The sequence below is a fragment of the Spermophilus citellus genome (genome assembly GCF_964194105.1).
Source record: "Spermophilus citellus genome assembly, chromosome: X".
NCBI classification, from domain to species: domain Eukaryota; kingdom Metazoa; phylum Chordata; class Mammalia; order Rodentia; family Sciuridae; genus Spermophilus; species Spermophilus citellus.
Genome location: NC_138190.1, coordinates 6,354,944 through 6,375,658, shown reverse-complemented (window position 1 = coordinate 6,375,658; position 20,715 = coordinate 6,354,944). Strand labels below are relative to the sequence as shown.

General features: G+C 40.6%; 1 protein-coding gene across 5 annotated transcripts; it reads right to left on the bottom strand.

The window, feature by feature from the left end:
* Positions 1 to 4,797: 4,797 nt before the first annotated feature.
* Positions 4,798 to 17,998, bottom strand: HCCS (holocytochrome c synthase). 5 transcript variants are annotated; one of them, XM_081277198.1, is made up of 7 exons: positions 17,866 to 17,998; positions 17,175 to 17,328; positions 14,591 to 14,742; positions 11,124 to 11,272; positions 9,971 to 10,090; positions 6,815 to 6,901; positions 4,798 to 6,266 (listed from the first exon to the last, which is right to left on the bottom strand). In XM_081277198.1, exons 2-7 carry the CDS (start codon positions 17,284 to 17,286, stop codon positions 6,068 to 6,070), a joined length of 819 nt encoding a protein of 272 aa, XP_081133324.1. In that variant the 5' UTR covers positions 17,287 to 17,328; positions 17,866 to 17,998; the 3' UTR covers positions 4,798 to 6,067. The 5 variants fall into 5 exon arrangements, with proteins under 5 accessions (XP_081133324.1, XP_081133325.1, XP_081133326.1 ...); XM_081277199.1 differs by having other exon boundaries at positions 17,894 to 17,997; XM_081277200.1 differs by having other exon boundaries at positions 17,921 to 17,997.
* Positions 17,999 to 20,715: the final 2,717 nt, after the last annotated feature.

The window sequence follows — 20,715 nt, the reverse complement described above, 5'->3', positions numbered from 1 at the left end:
CCAGGGGGCAAGGAGGTGAAAGAGTCATGCCCTGAGGTGGTTTCACAAGCCAGTGGCCAGGTGAGAGTGGGAGACCAGATGCCTGACCCCTCCACAGAGCTCCTTCCCATCTGAATATAATTCCAAAATAAAGTAAAAAACACCTTGCTCCATCCCAATGGAGGACAAAGGGTGGACAATGTTTCTGATAAGCAAAACCCACTCCATTCTTCTCCTCCCATACTCCTCTTCTGTGTTTCTATCTCTGCCATCCAATTTTTATTCACATTTCTTGTTACAATTTCTCCAGTGTTAAATTTAAATGTATGGCTCCCTGCTCTGATGGTCTGAAAGTTTGTGTCCCCTCAGAATTTATAACCTCAAGGTGATGGTATTTGGAGGTGGGGACTTTGGGGAGGTCATTAGATTAGGATAGAGGAGTAGGGTTAGTGTCAGAGACCCCAGAAAGCTCGTTGGCTCCTTCTACCATGTGAGGACATGGGGAGAAGTGCCATCTGAGGCAGAGGGTCCTTGTCACAAAGTCTGCCACACCTTGATCTTATACTTCCAGCCTCCAGAACTATGGGAAATAATTGTCTGTTTAAGGTCCCCAGTTTATGGTGTTTTGTTATATCAGCCTGAACAGATACTTGCCTAGTTCCAAGACCAAATGTAATGTTTAAACTGAGCCATAAAACAACAACTTCCCTGCTTCTAAAACTGTGCAAGCTGGTTTCCAGGACCAAAGTTAGGTGCAAACTCTAGGACCTGACCTAAAATGACCTTGAGAGTTTTGAGGAACACATGTTTCTCCTGAGCAGAACTGGAGGCACAAGAAAATGGTAGGGGGATGCTGACCTATATTAGAAAGCAAGGGGTGCTGTCAAAAGTGGCAGGATGATCCACAAGCTGGTAAAGCAGGTGTAGACTATTCTGTCAGGACCCAGTTCCAGCCAATCAATCTCTTTTCCTTTTACAGAGTGCTTTCATTCCCTTGCTAAGAACTGATCGAGGAGACAGATTTGAGGGTGCCTCTGGCCTCCTTGTCAGTTGGTCTTCAACAAAAACTTTTCTTTTTGCAATATCTGGTACAACAATTATTGGCCTCTATGTGCATCAGGCTGCAAGCCCTCACTCAGGATCAATTTTGGGTTAATGAGTGAAACAAATGTCCTCTAGGGGTGGGGGCAAAACTGTTCCTTGATCTACTCAAAGGAGATGACCAATTCAGCAGTGATGGGGCTCAGACGCCAGAGGATGAGCTGGACCTGGATGAATTTTTTCAAAGCCATTCTGCTAACGTGAGTATGAATTGTGTTCATTTCCCCCCCCTCAACACTCTCTGACTAAAAAACTGTTGAAGTTCTAACCCCCAATACCTGTGAATGTGACCTTATTTGGAAATAGGGGTTAAGATGAGGGCATTGAAGGGGGACCCTAATCTAACATAACTGGTGTCCTAATAAAAGGGAAAATTGGGGTGCCAGAGACAGACATGCTCACAGGTGAATACCATATGAATACTGGTATTATGTTGCCAAGAGCCAAAGAACTTATTAGAAACTGGGAGAGAGACTTGGAACAGATCCTCCCCAAGAGACTTCAAAGAAATCACAGCCCTGATAACACCTTAATCTTGTACTTTTGGCCTCTAGAACTGTGAGAGAAAAATTTCTGTTGCTTAAGCTACATCTGTAGCACTTGGCTACAGCTGCCCTGGCAAACTAATATGGTGAGCAAAGGTCAAGTCTCGGGAAAACCCAGAACACCTGGGCTGATCAGGGAGCAGCCACCAACAAAGTTTTCTTTTTTTCTCTCAAGACCACAATTCACATAGAAGCAGCACATAGTACAATAGGGGTTTCCTATGAGCCACTCTGGGGGAGCCATCATTGTCACCCCTTTGTCATTCTGCCCCACTGTTATCACTCACAAGAGTCATGGGAGACAATAAACTTTCCAAAGAAAAGTTGTTATTAAAACAAAACATAGTAAAATATATGAAGCCTTCAGAAATGAGGGGAGAAGGAAGACTCTAGGGAAGAAATGGGGAATAAGCAAAATTAGAAAAATGGTATTTCTATTGAATATTTGCATTCACATCTCCTGCTTGGAACTTTGACCCAAGGCTATGTGAATATGTGGTAACTGGAAAGATGGTGGGGGTGGGGTAAAAGCTGAAAGGACTCAGCAGAGGAAAGAGAGGTTCAAATTGTGGTCCCTGGACCAGTAGCAGCAGCATCTCTTGGGAGCTCATTAGGAAGGCAAATTCCCTGCCACCCTGGGCCTATTGGATCAGGAACTCTGGGCTGGGGCCTAGCCATCTGTGTTTTAATAAGCCTTCCAGGGCATTCTGATCTACATAGAAGTTTGAGAAGCAGCTTGCTGGATAAACCAGAAAAGGGAGAGAGACAGCAAGATCCCAAATAATGCTCTAATGCAATCTTTGTCTGAACAATGTCAAACTGTATTTTTAAAAAATCCAGCTGAATCAAAATGACTCTACATTAGATTTTAGCTGAAAGCACATAAACACAGCACATTATTCACTAATCTTTCAACACTGATCCATTTACTTTTGGGGTGCTGTGGGTCAGTAGTGCCACTTTATTCTTACATGAATCTTATCCATTATGCATTATCTATAATTCCAGTTCCATTTTCTTAAAGGAAATTTAAGAAACCACTGCAAAGGAGAGAAGAGAATTATTATTCTGGATTTGTACAGTATTTTCCCCGCCCTTTCCAGCTTCATGGCAATATTTTTAGTAATTCTCCTTTAAACACTTTCTAACCATTCCCTTACTATTTATAGACTTGGTTTCTACATTCACAGTGCTACATTTTAGATAAGGAAACACAAGAGCTTAAATATACCCTTTATTTTTGTCAAGTGGAATTGTCATAGTAAGTAAACCAAATGTCACTGTCTTGTTTATTTTTAAAGATCCCTTTTGGTGGTTTTTAATAACATGAGCTTGCTTACAGCAAGCATTCATATACCTGCTAATACTTAAAACTGACAAAAATTAGGAATAGAGCCTGTTTTTAGCCTCCTAAATAGAATCTTCTCAGAGGAATAGAGGATGCTAGACTGTGGAGTATGTGTCAGCACTGTTTTCTATCCCTGATGCACAATCTCACTTTACTTTTTGTTGGTCACATGGTGATGGCCTCATCTCACAACATGCAAGACAACTCTAGTAGAGCTGTTTGATTATTCTCACTTGACAGCAGCAAAAGCTGAGGCCCAGAGACATTAAGATCATACAGCAAGTAAAGGGCAGAGCAAAGACTCCAAACTCTTTTTTTTTTAGAGAGAGAGAGAGAGAGAATTTTTTAATATTTATTTTTCAGTTATCAGCAGACACAACATCTTTGTTTGTATGTGGTGCTGAGGATCGAACCTGGGCCGCACGCATGCCAGGCGAGCGCACTACCACTTGAGCCACATCCTCAGCCCCCTCCAAACTGTTTTCCACACCCACATTGAGGGTTGGGGGGGGGGGACTGGAGATTGAACTCAGGCACTCAACCACTAAGCCACATCCCCAGCCCTATTTTGTATTTTATGTAGAGACAGGGTTTTTTCTGAGTTGCTTAGCACCTCGCCATTGCTGAGGTTGGCTTTGAACTCTCCATCCTCCTGCCTCAGCCTCCCAAGCTACTGGGAGGTATGTGCCACCGTGCCCAGCCAAGACACACATTCTTAATCACCACGCAAGCAGCCTCAAGCCTATGAACAATTCCCATAGTCATTGCAAAGGTGAAACAGGAAATAGATTGTGTTGCTTTCACTAGGGAGCAATAACCATATTGGTGACTCAGTAAGGAATATTAATAGCTATATACTCAAAAATTCTTATGTGAATTTGCCCCCCTCTCATTATTACAATGTGTTCTTTCAACTGGAATTCTACTAATTCCATCATTTCATTTACAGACTGCCCTCCAAAAGACTGATTTCCTGAAGGTAGGGGATGTACCTTCTGTAATATTGTACTCTCAATAAGATGCAAAGTGTGGACATACACATTCATGAATGTTAACGACTGAATTCATAGGATTGGATGTTAAAATGCAATCCCGGTTTGAACTCCCATCTACTAATACTTTCCCTGATGTATAGTAACATATTCTAATTCTAAATAGTATTTTTTCATGAGACTTAGTTTAAAACCCCAGAGATGATCCAAAATCAATTTCAAGTTATATGTGAAAACTCCTTTCAGAGCAGATAAGTCCTGTTCCCAGACACAATCAAGTATAATCTAGACACACAGCAGCTCTGAGTACCCAGTAGGCTATACAGTCTTTTCTTGAAGTGGTAAAAGGGTATATTAAACTGTTGATCTTGGGTCGGAGTTGTGGCTCAGCAGTAGAGCACTCGCCTAGCACATGTGAGACCCCGGGTTTGATCCTCAGCACCACATTAAAATAAAGGTATTGTGTCCAACTACAACTAAAAAATAAATATTAAAAAAAACTGTTGACATTGCCATCAAATTTGCTTGACAGTTTACTTTCAAGATTGTCTGTTTCAAAAAAGACTAAAGCCCAGTAACAGGGCTGAAACCTTTTGCATATGGCTTAATTTTCAGTTTCTAGTTACAATGATTTGTTTCATGTAATGCCTAATCCTATACTCAATCAAGAGCACTCAGGACCAGGAAAAAGGCCAACAATATTTCCCTCTATAGTTTAAAAAATATGTGATTAACAGATGAGAAAATATCTGACCCAAGTAGGGAGACTATGGCATTACTTTTGTAGAGACTGCATGTCTGAAGAAAAATTAACTATAAGGTTACTCTGAAAGATTTTCAAAACCTGTTAACTATCAGCTTTATTTAAAAATGTACAAAATACTCTTGACATGTAGAACTTAAGCTTTTTGGATTTTTGAAACTCCACACAAAACTGACACACCCAAGAAATCCATACCAAATTAATAAATCACAGACTGCCAATTTCATCCACTAATTTAACACTACAGTATTCAGGATAAATTAAAGGATTTAATATTATCAACACTTTAAAAAACAGTCATTTGTAACATGCTGTTATAATTAGAACAATCAGTTTTGGGGTTACTGATACAAGGAATTTCAACACCAAGCTTAAAGCTTCTTTAAAACATAAAAATTGAAACAGTGAATTAATGAAAACATAACTACATCTGAGAAAAATACTCTTCTTGTGAATGTTAATACTCAGCTAAATATAATCACTGGCACTGTGACTTGAGCCAGACATTTAAATTCGGATTAAGCCAACCAGAAGGAAGGCTTCCAATGGAGGAAGGAATGGGACTCTCAAAGTTGGGATAACTTTAAATTCCAGGGACAATGAAGAGACCTGTTTGGGGAAGCAGAGTTACATATCAGAACAACAGGAAAATATTTTAAAAATTGAAATATATGTTGCAAAGCATATGCATCAGCACCTCATGGTGAGTTGAAACTTCTTTAACAAGGCCCAGTCTGAAAAATGCATATAAATAAGAATTGAGAGCCAAGACACGCCTTGCCTTAGTCTTGCTGGAGTGCAAGGGTATGGCTTTGCATTTTGTTCAGGGTCTCTACTAAATTGTAGGGACTTCAGAAATAATAGTCTCTTTTTAAAAAGATATTGCTTATTTATAATAAATGATTTTAGTTAAAAGATTTGACCAGGTAAAAGCTCATGAGCAGTACACTGGCTTTCAGGTTTTACCTCTCAAATATTCCTGAGAAAATGGTAAGAAAAAAGCAGCTTTCCTCACTTTCTAAAAAACTTTTTCAGAGGTTTTTCAGACTTTTCTAGATGAAATACATAGGCAATATTGCAGCTAACGGACAAACTGAGGTACTGCTTCCCACTTAAACCAAACGGGAAGAAAACTTAGAACTATTTGCTATAAACCACAAGGCAAAATGCAGCTCAAAACTGAATGGAGCAGGGGCCCTTTGCTAAGTGGAGGATGAAGTGTATGACCCACTTGAAGTTCCCATTACATCATGAGTGCAGTTCAGTTTGGGGAAAATAGTTTAATGTATCTCTCAGAAAAAAAAATAGTTTATACTTTGCATCACAAACAAAACAGTGGTTATGATGTCCAGCGCCACCAAGCAACTTTCATTCTGTCCCATACTGCTGAAAGTGAATCCAAGGCAGGGCGGACATCCAAGATGGTGAACTGGTAGTCCTTGTTGACTTCACCACCATCATAATAATCTATCACATATCTAACTTCTGTGCCACAGCGGTTGATGATCCAATCGTGCCTGTCAAAAGGCAGCTCATACCTGGAATGAAAGCATGATAGTGGGTATAAATCACTGGCTGGGCATTTGGTGCTGGTTTAGCGGTGAGAGTGGCTGAGAAGCAGCACTTGTCTGCTCTCAAAAGCAAACACCTGAATGGGAGGGTGAGGCTCAGAGACTAAGGGAACATGGCACTGAATGACTGATGAGTCCAGGTCACATGACTGCTCATTCTCTTACAAAGGAAAAAGATCCACAGGAAAGAAACCTGGGCCATTTAACTATTTATTAGGAGAGAAGTTAGGAACACTAAGCAGATGTACCCAAAGATTATAGGAGGAGTAAAAGATGGATCCAAGAATACAGAAGATAAATCAATTGGATCCTCAGATAATTAAATAGTAAGCTAGCCACTACACCTTAACACATCTGCCCATCAAAGAGCAAACCTCAAGGAGAGAAGGAAATCTATAGCTGAATACTGAATGAGTTTTAGAAGATGGCACTACAGTTCTTAGATTCTTTGGTGCCAAGAAAAAGTTGACCCTGATCTGAGGTATACAAAATAACATTTTGGCACTGACACTCACCCCATCCAGGAACGAATTCTTGCTCTTGGTGAATATTGTTTTGCTTTCCCTCCAAATCGGATCAAAGATGGACCACAAGGGCACTCCCTGGAAAATGCCAAAAGAGAAAAACCAATTAAAATACTTTCTTTCCTTTAGGATATGTTCCAGTTTTTCAATAATATACATATTCCTGTATGCATTTCACATAATATTGCATTGATATAGCAGCATCTAAAGCAATTCAAATAAAATGTCCCTATTTATTGAAAATATTTCTCTTTCCTTCTGGATTAGGTTCCTTTTACTTTCCCCTCCTCTCTCCGGACTGGGGCATTTGTTTGTACTGAGGGGGAATGGGGATAGGAAAGACAATGGAATGAGATGGACATCATTACCCTAGGTACATGTATGAAGATGTGAATGGTGTGACTCTACTTTGTATACAACCAGAGAAATGAAAAATTCTGTTCCATTTGTGTACTATTAATTGAATGCATTCTGCTGTCATGTATAACAAATTGGAAAAAATAAATTAATTAATTAAAAATATATATTTTCCCTGAATACAAAAAAAATTGAATAAGAAACCCATAAAATAAATCAATAAGTGAATTTTAGCTAAGAAACAGATGGAAAGGGCATTGCCAGGGCCCTTCCATTTGGGGCAGGGAGTTAGGCATATCCTCAGAAAAAAAAAGTATTAAGTATTGTGTATCTTGCTTCTCTTTTGCATAGGGTAGCTGGGCTTGTTTCAGACAAACATAAGAAAATTCTATATATAGTTGGCTCTCTGTATCCATGGGCTCCACACCTGCAGATTCAACCAAGAACAGATTAAAAATATTTGAAAAAATAACTGCATCTGTATTGAATGTGTAGACATTGTTCTTATGATGATTCCCTCAGAGATACAGTATAACAACTATTTACATATCATTCACACTGCATTAGCTATTGTAAGTCATCTAGAGATGATTTAAAGAATCCATGTGAGTGTACATAGGTTATATGCAAAAACTACACCATTTTATATGAGATTGGAGCATCCAATGGTTTAGGTATCACTGGGGAGTGCTGAAACCAATCCTCTGTGGACACTGTGGGATAACAGCCATTATGGAGAAAGAAAATGATGAATAAATCCCTAGGAAATAGTAGTAATCGGTGTTGGAACCACTCCTTAAATAAATAACTACACGTAAACTGAGGGGTGACAAGGTTCTAGCTATAGAATCCGCTTACTCTGCCCACAAACCCTGGTTGAGGATTCAGCCTTCTGCTGGCACTGGGGTGCAGCAGTACTCACAGACCTGCCCTCATGGAGGGCATGGTCCACCTGTACAATAGATAGAGCTGCTTCACCAGTGAATCGGGGAAGGCAGTCAAGACATGAGGCCCCCTAACTTGTTAGCTGCTTTCCCTGACGAGACAGGCTTCCATCTTGATGTGTCTCTCTAAGTGCAAAGGAAAAAAGCATTCAAAGCATAAGAAGCCTTATTTGAGGACCATAAGTTACTGAGTTTTCCTTTCAGGACCTACTCCTTAGTTTCTGTGCCTAAGAGGGTCACAAACTTGATCCAGGAAAACTCTCCTGGAGACCTTGACATGGGTTTTTAAAGGCTTACCTAATTTTGCCAAAACTCTCTAAAATAACTGGAGAGGGAGCTGAAGCTGATGAACTAAAATTCCCTCTGTTCTCTTGCCTCTGCCCCATGTAATCACACTATAAGTAAAGAGCAGGCAGTTTTAATTATAGCACACTTTCAACCAAGGTCACTGCAGACACTTGTGGCTTCCCTCGTTAGCAAGCTGGGAGTGTGACTCCTTCAGGCTATGGATTACTGACAGGCAATGTGGTTGCTGCACTGTTTCCCCCTCACATGCACTCATCACAGGCCTTGCGCTTGGCCAGTGACACCCAGGAAGTGTTACTAATGAAATGCAGAGGGAAAATATTAAAAACAAACTTTGGATAGGGTGGAGGGGAGGGGGCATGAAGGTAGGAAAGACAGTAGAATGAGATGGACACCATTACTCTAGGTACATGTATGAAGACATGAATGGTGTGACTCTACTTTGTGTACAACCAGAAAAATGAAAAATTCTGTTCCATTTGTGTACTATTAACTGAAATGCATTCTTCTGTCATGTATAACAAATTGGAACAAATAAATAAATTAATTAAAAAATATATTTTCTCTGGATTAAAAAAACCAAACTGAATTAAAAAACCCATAAAATAAATCAATAAGTAAATTTTAGCTAAGAAACAAATTAATGACATTTTGTGAGGAATCTGAAATGCAAACCACAGATTATGAAATGATCTGTTTCTTGGGCTGAGGTGGGGCCTAGCATGCAGCGTTGTAACAAACTTTCCAGAAGGTGTTGAGAACCGCTGGTCTCTACAGACACAGGTCCTATCACCAAAGCATATACATTTACCAAATCTCCCTGAGAAAAGGGGCCCCATAATAAGACATCTCTTAGAGTTATTCCTAATGGGGATTCAATAGATGGTGCTGAGGGAACAAAAGCATCTTCCCATCTGGCTTAGGACACAGAGCATTTTAGTACCTCTCTTCTTATGTGTTCTGCTTTCAATGGACTGTGGAACTCCTCTCACTGAGAGGTGGGGGTCTCTGTTCCCTCCCCTTGAACTTGGGCAGGCTTGTATCACTATGGGACTTCTGAGGCTCGGTCAGAAAAGAAGACACAGCTTTGCTTGGTGCTTTTTGGAACCCTAGCTCCTGGATCCTGGCAACCATGATGTGAGGAAGCCAAAACAGTCACATTTAGAAGCCATAAGCAGGTTGGTCTGAAAGATGGCCAGCACCACCTGCTGGACAAGTAAATGGTGACACCTTCAGAGGTCTCCAGTCCATGGATACGCAACCATCCCTGACTTGGGAGTTGATGCCCCAGACATCAGGGAGTAGAGAGGAGCTATCTTTGTCTTTTCTGCATTCTGGACCCACCAAGTCCAAAAGCCTAATAAAATGGTTGCTGTTTTTCACATGAATATGGAGGGGTAATCTGTCCCACAAAATGTCACAGGACGGTTTTATAAGTATTTTATTTAAGTATCAAATTATTTTAATGCTAAAACTGTAGAAGTTGATACAAAATATAAACGACACTGGAAATACTTTTTAAGATCTCAATTATACTTACGCAGCATGAAGAGCTTCCCACTTCAAAATCTCCTTCCAGGCCTGTTCATTGTTCTGATTGTGAATTTTAATGATATTATACATATCTTTCTGACTAATATCCTCATCCTTCCACTTCCACCTATGAAAGCACATTTGGTAAAATGTGACAAACTTTACTGATAATGACAAAAAGTTAATCCAAATATTCATAAAGTGATTTACAAAATTACAAAAAAACTAAGAATGCTCATTTTCTATGAATTCAATGAAATCTAAGACTCATTTTAAAGATTTACTTATGATCATGGAATAATGCCATAAATCAAAAGCTACCACACAAACATTAAAATTGAAGATTAATAATGAAGTTACTCTCATTTCACTGAGTTTCAAAAGCCAGACTTATGGAAACATCTATTTTTAAAGATGGTTCTTTTAAAGATGGTTTCTTCAGTTAGTAACATTGATTAATGAAGCTCCAACTTTTTAAAAGTATTCTCTACATTAGCATTTCTTTCCTTTAAAAGAAAAAAGATATTACTGGCTATGATGGTCAATTTTATGTGCGATTTGATGGGGTCATGGAGCCGTGTGGCCAAACATTATTCTGAGCATGTCAGTACGGGATATCTGAATGAGATCAACATTTCAATCAGCAGAATGAGTAAAGGAGACTATCGTGCTCCACATGGGTGGGCCATATCCAATCAGTTTCAGGCCTAAATGTAAGAAAAGGGCTGATCTTCCCATAGGCAGAAGCTTGAACTGAAACATAGTCTTTTCCTGTTTTTCAGACTCACACTAAAATGTCAGCTCTTCCTGGGTTTCAAGCCTTCAGACTCGGACTAGCACTATACCATTGGCTCTATTCGGTAGCTAGTTTGTCAGCTGTAGATCTTGGGATCTGTCAGCTTCCATAATCATGTTAGGCAATTCCTGAAAATAAATCTTGCCCTGCTCTCCCAATCCTGTTGATTCTGTTTCTCTGGAGAACCTGACCTCAAAATTGACCTTGAACTTATATTCTGACAAGTCTAAAAATTCTGTTGATTATAAGCTAATTAACTCATTAAAAACTTGCTGTATTTTTTGAGGTAAAAAAACTAACATTCAATTCTTAGATGAATTTTACAACCAAATTTATATTTTAAACAATATGCTCATTCACTTACCCTTTCCTTAACATTGCATTCCAGAACATCTGTTCGGAAGGATAAACCCACTTTTTCTCTGAATCTGCTCGTGGAATGGATGACTCCTCTCTGACGGTAGACAATGCAAAGGGCTGATCTGGAGCTGGTGTTTGATTAGGTGGTGGCATCTAAATAAAGTAAGTAGATTTGCTTAATAAATGCTAGAAATATGACATAAAGTAGAATATATGAATATAATTAAGTACCTACTGGAAAGCAATGGATCACACACAAAGTACAGATTCCCCACTAACCCACTGACATCAAAACTTCAAGCCTTTTAGACATTTGGATTGTTCTGAAACTTCAGAATACTGAAGCTTATTTCCTCCATGATTAAATTCTCATAAATGGTAAATAGATACTGTGGTTAAATTTTGCTCTTTTTCTCTTTTGAACAAATTTAGAAGCGATGTCACCAAGGACACAGAAGTAAAAACTAATATAAACTGCAAGCATTTCTAAAATTCTTATTATAATCTCAGCAGCTCAAGAGGCTGAGCCAGGAGGAACACAAGTTCAAAGTCAGCATCAGCAACTTAGAGAAGCCTTGTCTCAAAAATTAAAAAAAGAAAGGGGCTAGGAATGTGGCTCCGTGTTTAAGTGCCCATAGTTTCAGCCCCTAGTTAAAAAAAACAAAAAACTTTTTTGATAGGTTATTCAAAAATGACTATCAACTCTTTTGAACTTTTGAAGAAAATCTCACAGACTATATATATAATGCAACTTTCTTTTTAAACATTCATACATGCACAATTCTGCTTATACTTTCAGACTTTGGGCTGAACACAATATAAATGAATATTTGCATTGCAATAATGCCAGACCGAAGGTGTGGCACAATCCCTTCTCCCATTCAGGGGTCAGCAGTCAGTACTATTATGTTAATTAACAGCTAACTTAGGTCAGGGTCTTGCACCTTCAGCACTGTTGACTTTAGGGGCTGATTTTTGGTTAAGGGGTTCTGTTACACTGAGTACTGTAGGTTATTTAGCATTATCCTCAGCTTCTACCCAGTTGTAACACTCCTGCCCAGTTGTGATGATGAAAACTGTCTCCAGACATAAGTCAACTGTCCCCTGGCAAGCACCCCAAGTTGAAAACTGGTTAGAACTTCTTTTTGTATTAGAAGTGTGAAGGATTTTCTCTAACAGATACACATGAATAATTGAATGATATTGGCCAAAGTATATGATTATATTATGTGCATCTATAAATATGTAACAATGAATCCTGCCATTATGTGTAATTAGTAGTGCACCAGTTAAAAAAATATGGAAAAAAATAAAACTCTCAGCCATAACATGGTCCCTACTTTGAATTACAATAGAAGGAGAGCTTTGTATGGTAAGCTCTGCAATGATTGCCTGTACTGTCACCACTAGCATTTTTAAGGACATAAGTCTGAGGCAGATGGGCTTCAGTTTGGCTTTGCCACTTCTTAGCTGAATGGCATGGGGCAAGCAGCTCACTCTCACTCCCAGTATCTTCAGTTCTAAAACAAGGACAAGAAACACTGACCACATGAGGCTATTATGAGGATAAAAGAAAAAGTGTATGGTACTTTGCTTGAATGCCTCAAAAATGACCACAAGAAAATCTAGCTGTTATTAGTATTCTCGATACATATAATGATCCCTTGGGACAAGAGTATAGATATCTAAGATTCTAAAAGGCTCATGTTCTGAACCACTAAGCTATTAGAGATGATCTGGACCAGTGGTCTACTGGGGTACTCTTTGCAATGTCTAGAGATATTTTTGATAGTCACAACTAAGTGGAGAGAGTTCTCCTGGCATCTAGTGGGTAGAAGCCAGGAATAATGCTACACATCCTACAGTGCACAGGGTAACTCCCACAGGAAGGAATCACTAAGTCCCAAGTGTCAACAGTACCAAGGGTAAGAAACCCTTATCTCATCCAACTTCTTCAACACAGCCATTTCCTTATAGTTTGGCAGGGTCCTTACTGAGGTTTGACCACAACCCCTTCCCTGTTCTTGAACCTGAAGTCTAGGATACTAATCCCTCCCAAGTAACCCTGGGCTTTTCTCCAAATGAGTATACTGAGCTGTAATTGCCTCTTTTTCTCATCTGGAATTTACTATAATGTGAATAAGTTGAGAGCACAAGCTGTGTCCTATGCATCTTTGTAACTAACCTAGGAGAGTCCTCAGCTGCTTTCTCTTCTGTGTAAAAGCAGTGACAGACAATACATAAATGAATGAGTATGGCTGTATGCCAACAAACCTTTATTTTCAAAAGCAGGTGGAGGGCCAGATACAGCTCATGGACCACAGTTTCTCAGTTCCTGATGTGGACACTGCTATTGTATCTCTCTTTTTGAGGACTATTTCTAGTTCCTTCAAATGTTCCTGGTTCACTAAAATTTCTAAACATTTTTAATTTAGACAGCCATCCTGTGGCTCTCTAAAGTATAAGCCCAAGTTTGTCTGTCTCTCCACTAAAATGTGATTCCAAATGAGACTACAATTCCTTATGTTGTATGGCTATCATAAAACATAAAGAAGCCACAGGTACCTCATCCCTTTTTGAGAAAAAGGAAAAAGAAGGTTTATTGCTTTTCTAGCAAAGGAGAAACACAGGGGACTCCTGTTCCAAAGGCTGTCATTCTGCCCATCATGGGTAACAGGGGTTTTTTAAAAAGGTAATTTAGAGCAAATGAGATTAGGGAGGAGAGATGTATAAGGAGAAGATCAGGGAGGAGAAGGTTAGGGAAAAGAAGATCAGGGAGAAGGTTGGTAAAAGAAAGAAAACATGTAAGTTTCAGAGTCACAAGGGAAATAGTCAAAGCATCAAGTGAACCCCTGTTACAATTATATAATAGCAGACTATAATAATAATGTAGGTTACATAATAATAACAGAAAATAAAGTCCACAAGGGCAACAACATAGCCTATCTTGTGCACACTGCTCACTCCCAGGGCTTAGAACAAAACAGATAATAGAGCTTTATGGAAATTATGAATATCCTCAGCCTCATTTCTTGATGGCATTAAATTTGCTAGCAGTCAGATGACACTGTACTATCCTAGCAATTAACATGTGGCTGGCTCCTAATAGTGCCTGAAGAAGCACCCCAATCTTGTAAGATGCCTACAAGGTTCTGGTCAACCTAAACACCTTACTACCTCCAGCTATGTTCTTTAAGGAAGTTCTTGCTACCATCTAATAACTCTTTCACATGAGAAAATACTCTTTTGGTATGGCTTATTCCTAGTAAAGCTACCCTGGGTCTTTGTAATCACTGGCTCTCTGAAACTATATTTAGTATCCCATTCTAGACTTTTCACTGTAGATGCAAACCAAACTTTAGTTTTCAAATGTCAGAAGAATCTATCCTAGCAGTCTACAGATTGTCTTAGGAGTCTGTAAAAGCATTTCTGCATAAAATATTCCAGGAAGAAGGAAACAGTATATATTACCAGATTTGAAGGATCCAGGTTCTCCTTATTCTTAGCAGCAGCGCCTGTAACAGGACACTCCACATACTCATATGCACGATCTTGGTGGGCAGGCACAGAGTATGCTTTGCTCTCACAGGTTGGACCGGAGGGTTCTGCATTCATTGGACAGCCTGAAATAATCAAGTATAAAAACTGTCAACACAGCAAAAGAAAAGCATAACATCTGGGTCTCTCAAGTGGGGCCTTAAGAAGCTGAAGTTCTGACAACCATAGGAAAAAGTGTTTCTTTTGTTTAAAGCTGCCACAACTAAGCTATCTAATGTTCTAAAATCTGTAGATGAGGAGAAGGTTCTATAAATTTACTGTACTTCTGAAAAATATCCCCATTCTATGATTAAATTATGCTCCTATAAAAAATAAATGAAAATATCTCAGCAGATATAATAGTACGTATTGCTCATGCCATAGTGTTTGCAATAGGTTAGAAAGTTCCTGCTTGGAACAGCACCTGGGAGCTGTAAAAGGAATCTAAGTAGGGGCTGGGCCACATTTCACTGAGTCTCCTTAACTTCCAGCCATTAGTTCCAGACAAGCCCAGCCCCAGCCAGGATGCCACTGCAGTCCAATCATCTGTTACTGATGTACTCTCGCAAGTACTGGAGCAGAAGAAAATGAGCAGAGATTTCACAAAGGCTGCTGAAGAAAAATCTCCATGCCACTCTGATTGTATTTTATTTCAAGACTAAAACAAGGCACAGATAACTACTAGGTAGCCAAGGTGCTGTTCCTTGTCAGCAGACAGCAAGAAAAGGGAGACATTAAAGAAAACAACCCACAACCCATCTAGGACCCAGGTGCTTCTTAAGGGGAAGGTGTGAGCCTAATGACTAAGCACTAGGAAGGGCAGACTGTATCTGGATCCTGATTCAGTCAGGTGTGGGGACTGAGAAGTTGGTCTAAGAGTTCACAGCAGGCAGGCTCCTGGAGAACTGCAGCCTGGGACAACAGCTGTTATGTAATAGAATCCTTGACTCAGGCAGCAGCAGGAAGAATGGAATACACTAAATGCTGGTGACACACAGAGAAAAGATGAGTTTCCTTTCACTTCCTTCCTTGGGCCTCTCCTCCCAGGCCCTCATTTCCTAATACCCATCAGTTGCCTAATTTAGAGGTGAAAGCAAACTTGTTATATCTTCCCTCTCTACCATTCAAAGCATCAATCCTTTCCAGGGCACTGATTCCCACTCATGTTAATTTACATTATATAATTAGAAGCCCTTTTGATCTACAAATACATTCTTTACTATAAATCAGACTGGCTCTAGGATAAATAACAAATGAAATGAAACCAGAAAGAAGACTTTGATCTCCCTGGGGATGGACACTCAGAGCAGAAGCACAGCTGCTTCATCTGATCTGTCTCAATTCGTGGAAGAAGCAATACTACAAGAGCCCTGGATCTGTCCTTGTCCAAGGTCACAGAGTTTTCAACAGCTTTGCCACTTATACCCTGTGTGACTTGGAGTGCATTGGTTATTTATTCTGAGCCTTAGTCTCCTTGGCTATAAAACAGAAAACCCATCACACAGGATTATGAATATGAGATACAGGATCTTCACCTCTTATTCACTACTACTCTCAGTGCAGGAAGAAATAAAAAAAAAAGTGCTTGGCACAGAATGGGCAGTGACCTGTAAAAGTGGGCTGGCTCACCCAGAAAATAAACGACGACCTCTGCAAGAATTAGCATTCAGTAAACATGCCACATTGCCTCTCTCATCATGACTTACTGATTCAAACCAAACTTTAATATGAAAAATTAAAAGCCAACATACACTGACTAAAAGTCAAAGAAATCTTTTTATTTTCAACTTTGCCCTGAAAGAATAGACCACAAGTCCATTTGGAGATGGCTTATTTTATAGGATACTGTAGCATATATGGGAGTAAAGTTTATTTATTAAGACAGAGATGGGCTGGGGCTGGGGCTCAGCGGTAGCACACTTGCCTGGCATGTGTAAGGCACTGGGTTGGATTCTCAGCACCACATATAAATAAATAAATAAAATAAAGGTTTATCAACAACTTAAACAACAACAAAAAAAAGACAGATAGATGTGGACCAAGGTTTTCCATGCAACCTTTGTATTCTTGATATCTGGGCTGGATGATTGTTTGTTGTGGGGGGCATCCTGTGCATTACAGGATGTTTAACAGTGTTCCTGATCTCCACCCACTCAATGCCAGGAGTACTCTGTACTCTCAGTTGTGATAAAAATGTCTCCCAGCATGGGCAAATGTCTCCTGAGAAGCACTGATGGAAGCACAGGAAAACTTTGGGGAGTCAGGGAATGATTTATGGAGCAATCACTATGCTCTCCTATTAATTAATCATCATGATAACCCTGAGATAATATTATAGTCTCATGTTACAGATGATAGACTTAGAGAAGTAACCTATCTATAATCACAAAATTTGTAAGCAGCTCCAGGGTGCCTCACTCCCAGGCCTACAAGCCTCCCTAGCAAACTACATCACCTCTTCCTTTAGAACGTTTTCAGAAATATCTTGTTTTACTTTTCTACACAAAGGGTCAATTACCTTTCATTTTCCCTTCATGCATTGGGCATCCTGAAGGCGGTGATGCTGTCTGATGATCTGAAGCATTTGAGGTCTGAACTGGAACAGCAGGGGTAGAGGCTGACAAACCCATGGTTGGAATCAGTGTTGACTCCAAACAATTTTAAATTTCCAGCTGTCAAAGCAAAGAGATATATCAATGCTGATGCCTAGAATGCAGCTATTCCCTTGTTCCTCTTAATCTAGTCAATGCTTTTTGTCCCATCATGGGAACATACTAGGCTTTAATATATTGCCGCCTTTGGGAAACAGTATGAAACCTGCCCTCCGGGGGCACGTTTCTAAGTGGGGATTAAGCGATTGAGGTGAAGTGGTCTCTGAGAAACCACATCATACACGTGGTGGGCAGGCCAAACCACCTCACAGAGGTGGTGTGCAGCCCGGGGGTCTTCCTGGGGGAGGGTAGACACATTGAAATCAGAATTGATCCCCAGTCCCCCAGGCCTTAGCGAAGAGCACAGATAAGGAAATTCGAGGAAGGAAGGATGGAAGAAAGGGAAAAAGGGACAGAGGAGTCAGGGTGCTGCCACTCTTCCCGTACCATCCCCACAGTCCCACCTGCTCCAGGGCATGGTCCCCAGACCCCACCGGCCGTGGCCAGCACGACCTTCCGCACCTGATTTCTCCCCCAGCTGCTGCCCCTGCCTCTAACCTCCAACCCAAACCCAGAGGACCACGACCTGCTACCGTCCCCGCCTTTTTCTCACTGGGTCACCGCTGTCGCCGCGGTCACGGCCGGCGCTCTCAGGCTCCGCTCCTTCCTTTTCTGAAGGCGGGACTTCCGGGTGCGCGGGCGTAAACTGCCGGCTAAGAAAGGGCTTCTGTCAATCACAGAGAGGGTCCCGCCTTCTCGGAGCTTTGACCTATAATCGCGAGGCCGTCCCTGCTGGGTGCCTTTTTCAACTTCACCGAGGTGGCAGAGGCTTTTATCGTCTAGAGGTTCCCGTAGAGAGAATTCGGCTACACGTAATTTGAGCGGCTGAGGGAGTGTTTGGGAGGAGTTTTAAATTTTATCCGTTTTCTTTAATCCTGTCAAGTTTTAAAATTTAAAAATCTTAATTGACATATGTTTGTACTTGTTTATGGGGTACAGTACTATAGTTCTATACATGTAGACAATTTAGAGTGGTCAAATCAAATCATAGTAATGTTTCAAGAAGCATCAGTAGGGCCGGTCACAAGGACATATGCCTGTAATCCCCGTGAGTCCAGAAGCTGAGGCATGAAGATCACAAGTTCAAGGCCAGCCTGGGCAATTTGGCCAGATGCTGTCTGAAAATAAAAAACAAAACAGGTCTGGGGGTGTGGCTCAGTGGCAGGGCTCACCTTGGTTCAATCCCCAGTACTGGGAAAAAAATACTATCATTTGGTATCCAGAACTGTGGATAATTCTGGAGAGGACAAGTGAACAAGACAGGGTTCGGCCTCTGTGAGGATGCCTTAGGCCTGAGCCTAAGCAACTCCATTTTAAAAACTCCAGTTTGAAACCTGCAGTCTCACCAGGCACACCCACAGAGCTCTCCAGTATGGAGAGTTACTTCCCCTCACCCTGATAAACAGTGAAGCCCCTGGCAGGCTGTCCTCACCTAATAAGAGGGAAAGACAAGAAGATCAAGGTGCAGACCACCAGACCAGATGTTTCTGACCCCAGGGTAAATGATGTCTCTGAGAAACCCAGTGGTAGCTGATAAGGATTGAAAGGGGGGTCAAAAGCCCCAAAATTTAGTATAAATAATAGAGCTAATGAACAGGGATTCAGCGGCCAAAACAAGAACGCTGGAGAGCCTGATGAGGATCTGGACTAACATCCCATCACTTGTCGTTGTTCCTGATCCTCTGTGTGATTCTCACCGCTCTCAAACTCTACTGCCTCATGTGGACCTTGGTGAGAGCTGCAACTTCTCCCTATGACCCTCTTCTCAACCAGTCATCCCTGCTTTGGTTCCTGACCTGGTCACTGAGGTCTGAGTGAGTATGCATCTGCATCTGCTGGACATAAAACCTAAGGCTTAAGACTTTTGAACTTAGCATGCAGAGGGAAAGTCTGTCATTAGCCTGTCATGATTAAGTGTGTTTTGCAGTGCTTAGAATGAATCTAGAATTGTTTGCTGTGAATTAATTAATCTAGAATTGTTTGCTATGAATTGATTATGTTTATTGCAGTGCCTAGCATTAAGGATTGTCATTTTCTTGATTAAGAACCTATAAGTGAAACTGTATTGAGTAATTTGAGTGCATAAAGCATTGAAAGGGGCAGAAGCGCGTGGACATTCTTTATTTCTCCCCTCGACTGCATACGTTACAATTTTGCCCCCTCGCAACAGCCTCCAAAGTCTTCGTAATGGAGTATGTGGATTTGAACAACTCTATTTTAATTTTACTCCAACCGAAATTTAGCATGTTCTTCCATCAGAAATATAGGCAACAAATTCCTGTAGTGGTAGCTATATGTGGATTTAATAGAAGTCACAGGTAAATTATGTCATATGTGATTGTTCTGTCTGAAAATACCATTCATTACTTTAAAATTAAAGTGATTTGATCTTATTAAAGTGTTAATTAAGAAGCATATGTCTTCCTATATCACCAGCAGTGGTTCTGTGAAGTATGTCCAAATCTCCCCACAGGGCCCAGGCTGCTCATCCCCTTGGGTGCTAGGAGTGATGGTGGCTGACAACTCTCAGCTGAATTTTTCTTCAGGAATTGCCCTCTACCGGAAGAAAACTGCCTCACAGCAAAATTACATTCCCTCCTTGAAGATAGGCTGCATCCTATTAGTAGACTCTCTAAGAGAACTTAGCTTCAAGTGGGGCAACACAGAAGGGCCATACCCGTTTCAGAGCTATTTAGAGGATCAGCTGAGGATTCTATTGCAACTCCATGAGCATTAATCTTCTCCCTGTGCCTATCCCCTCTTCCATCACTCTCTAGCAGCTCTTCATGAGACCACTCCATGCAAATCTTGAAATCTGATATTGTTTAATGAATTTTATTATTTTGATATGGTAGGATCAACAGTAGATGATTGCCTTTGAAAAGATAGTTTATTATACTCCCAAATCCAAAGACAGGGAGTACATGCCGTGTCACCAGGGGTTGGGGGTATGTGGAAGCACCAGAATTTATCACAAGACCAGGGAGAGGGGGAATCTGTGGGCAAGAGCCTTCTCAGGAGAAAGGAATGGGGGAGACAGTGCAACAAGTTTAGGATTGTCTAATTTGAATAATTTCAGTTGCCCCTGGGGCAGGGCTGTCTCCAGTAGTCTGTTACCTGGCCATGGAGTGATTAGGATAGTTGTATAGTGGCCCAGGGTAGGAAAGCCCAATAAGAGAGTTGGTTCTATGTGTAGACTTAATAGAATGCTCAGAACTTGGATGCTCAGACTTAATAGAATGCTCAGAACTTGGATGCTCAGAATGCCTTGAACTTGGATCAAGACAGCATTTAAAATTTGTGAGATTGTGTGTGTGTGTGTGTGTGTGTGTGAGAGAGAGAGAGAGA

Excerpts from the sequence above, each read along its gene's own strand:
- HCCS (XM_081277198.1), bottom strand. The coding sequence starts at position 17,286 with ATGGGTTTGTCAGCCTCTACCCCTGCTGTTCCAGTTCAGACCTCAAAT. Across the intron at positions 14,743-17,174 it reads GCATGAAGGGAAAATGAAAG|GCTGTCCAATGAATGCAGAA; the intron begins GTAATTGACCCT and ends TGATTATTTCAG. Across the intron at positions 6,902-9,970 it reads TGGGAAGCTCTTCATGCTGC|GGAGTGCCCTTGTGGTCCAT; the intron begins GTAAGTATAATT and ends GGCATTTTCCAG.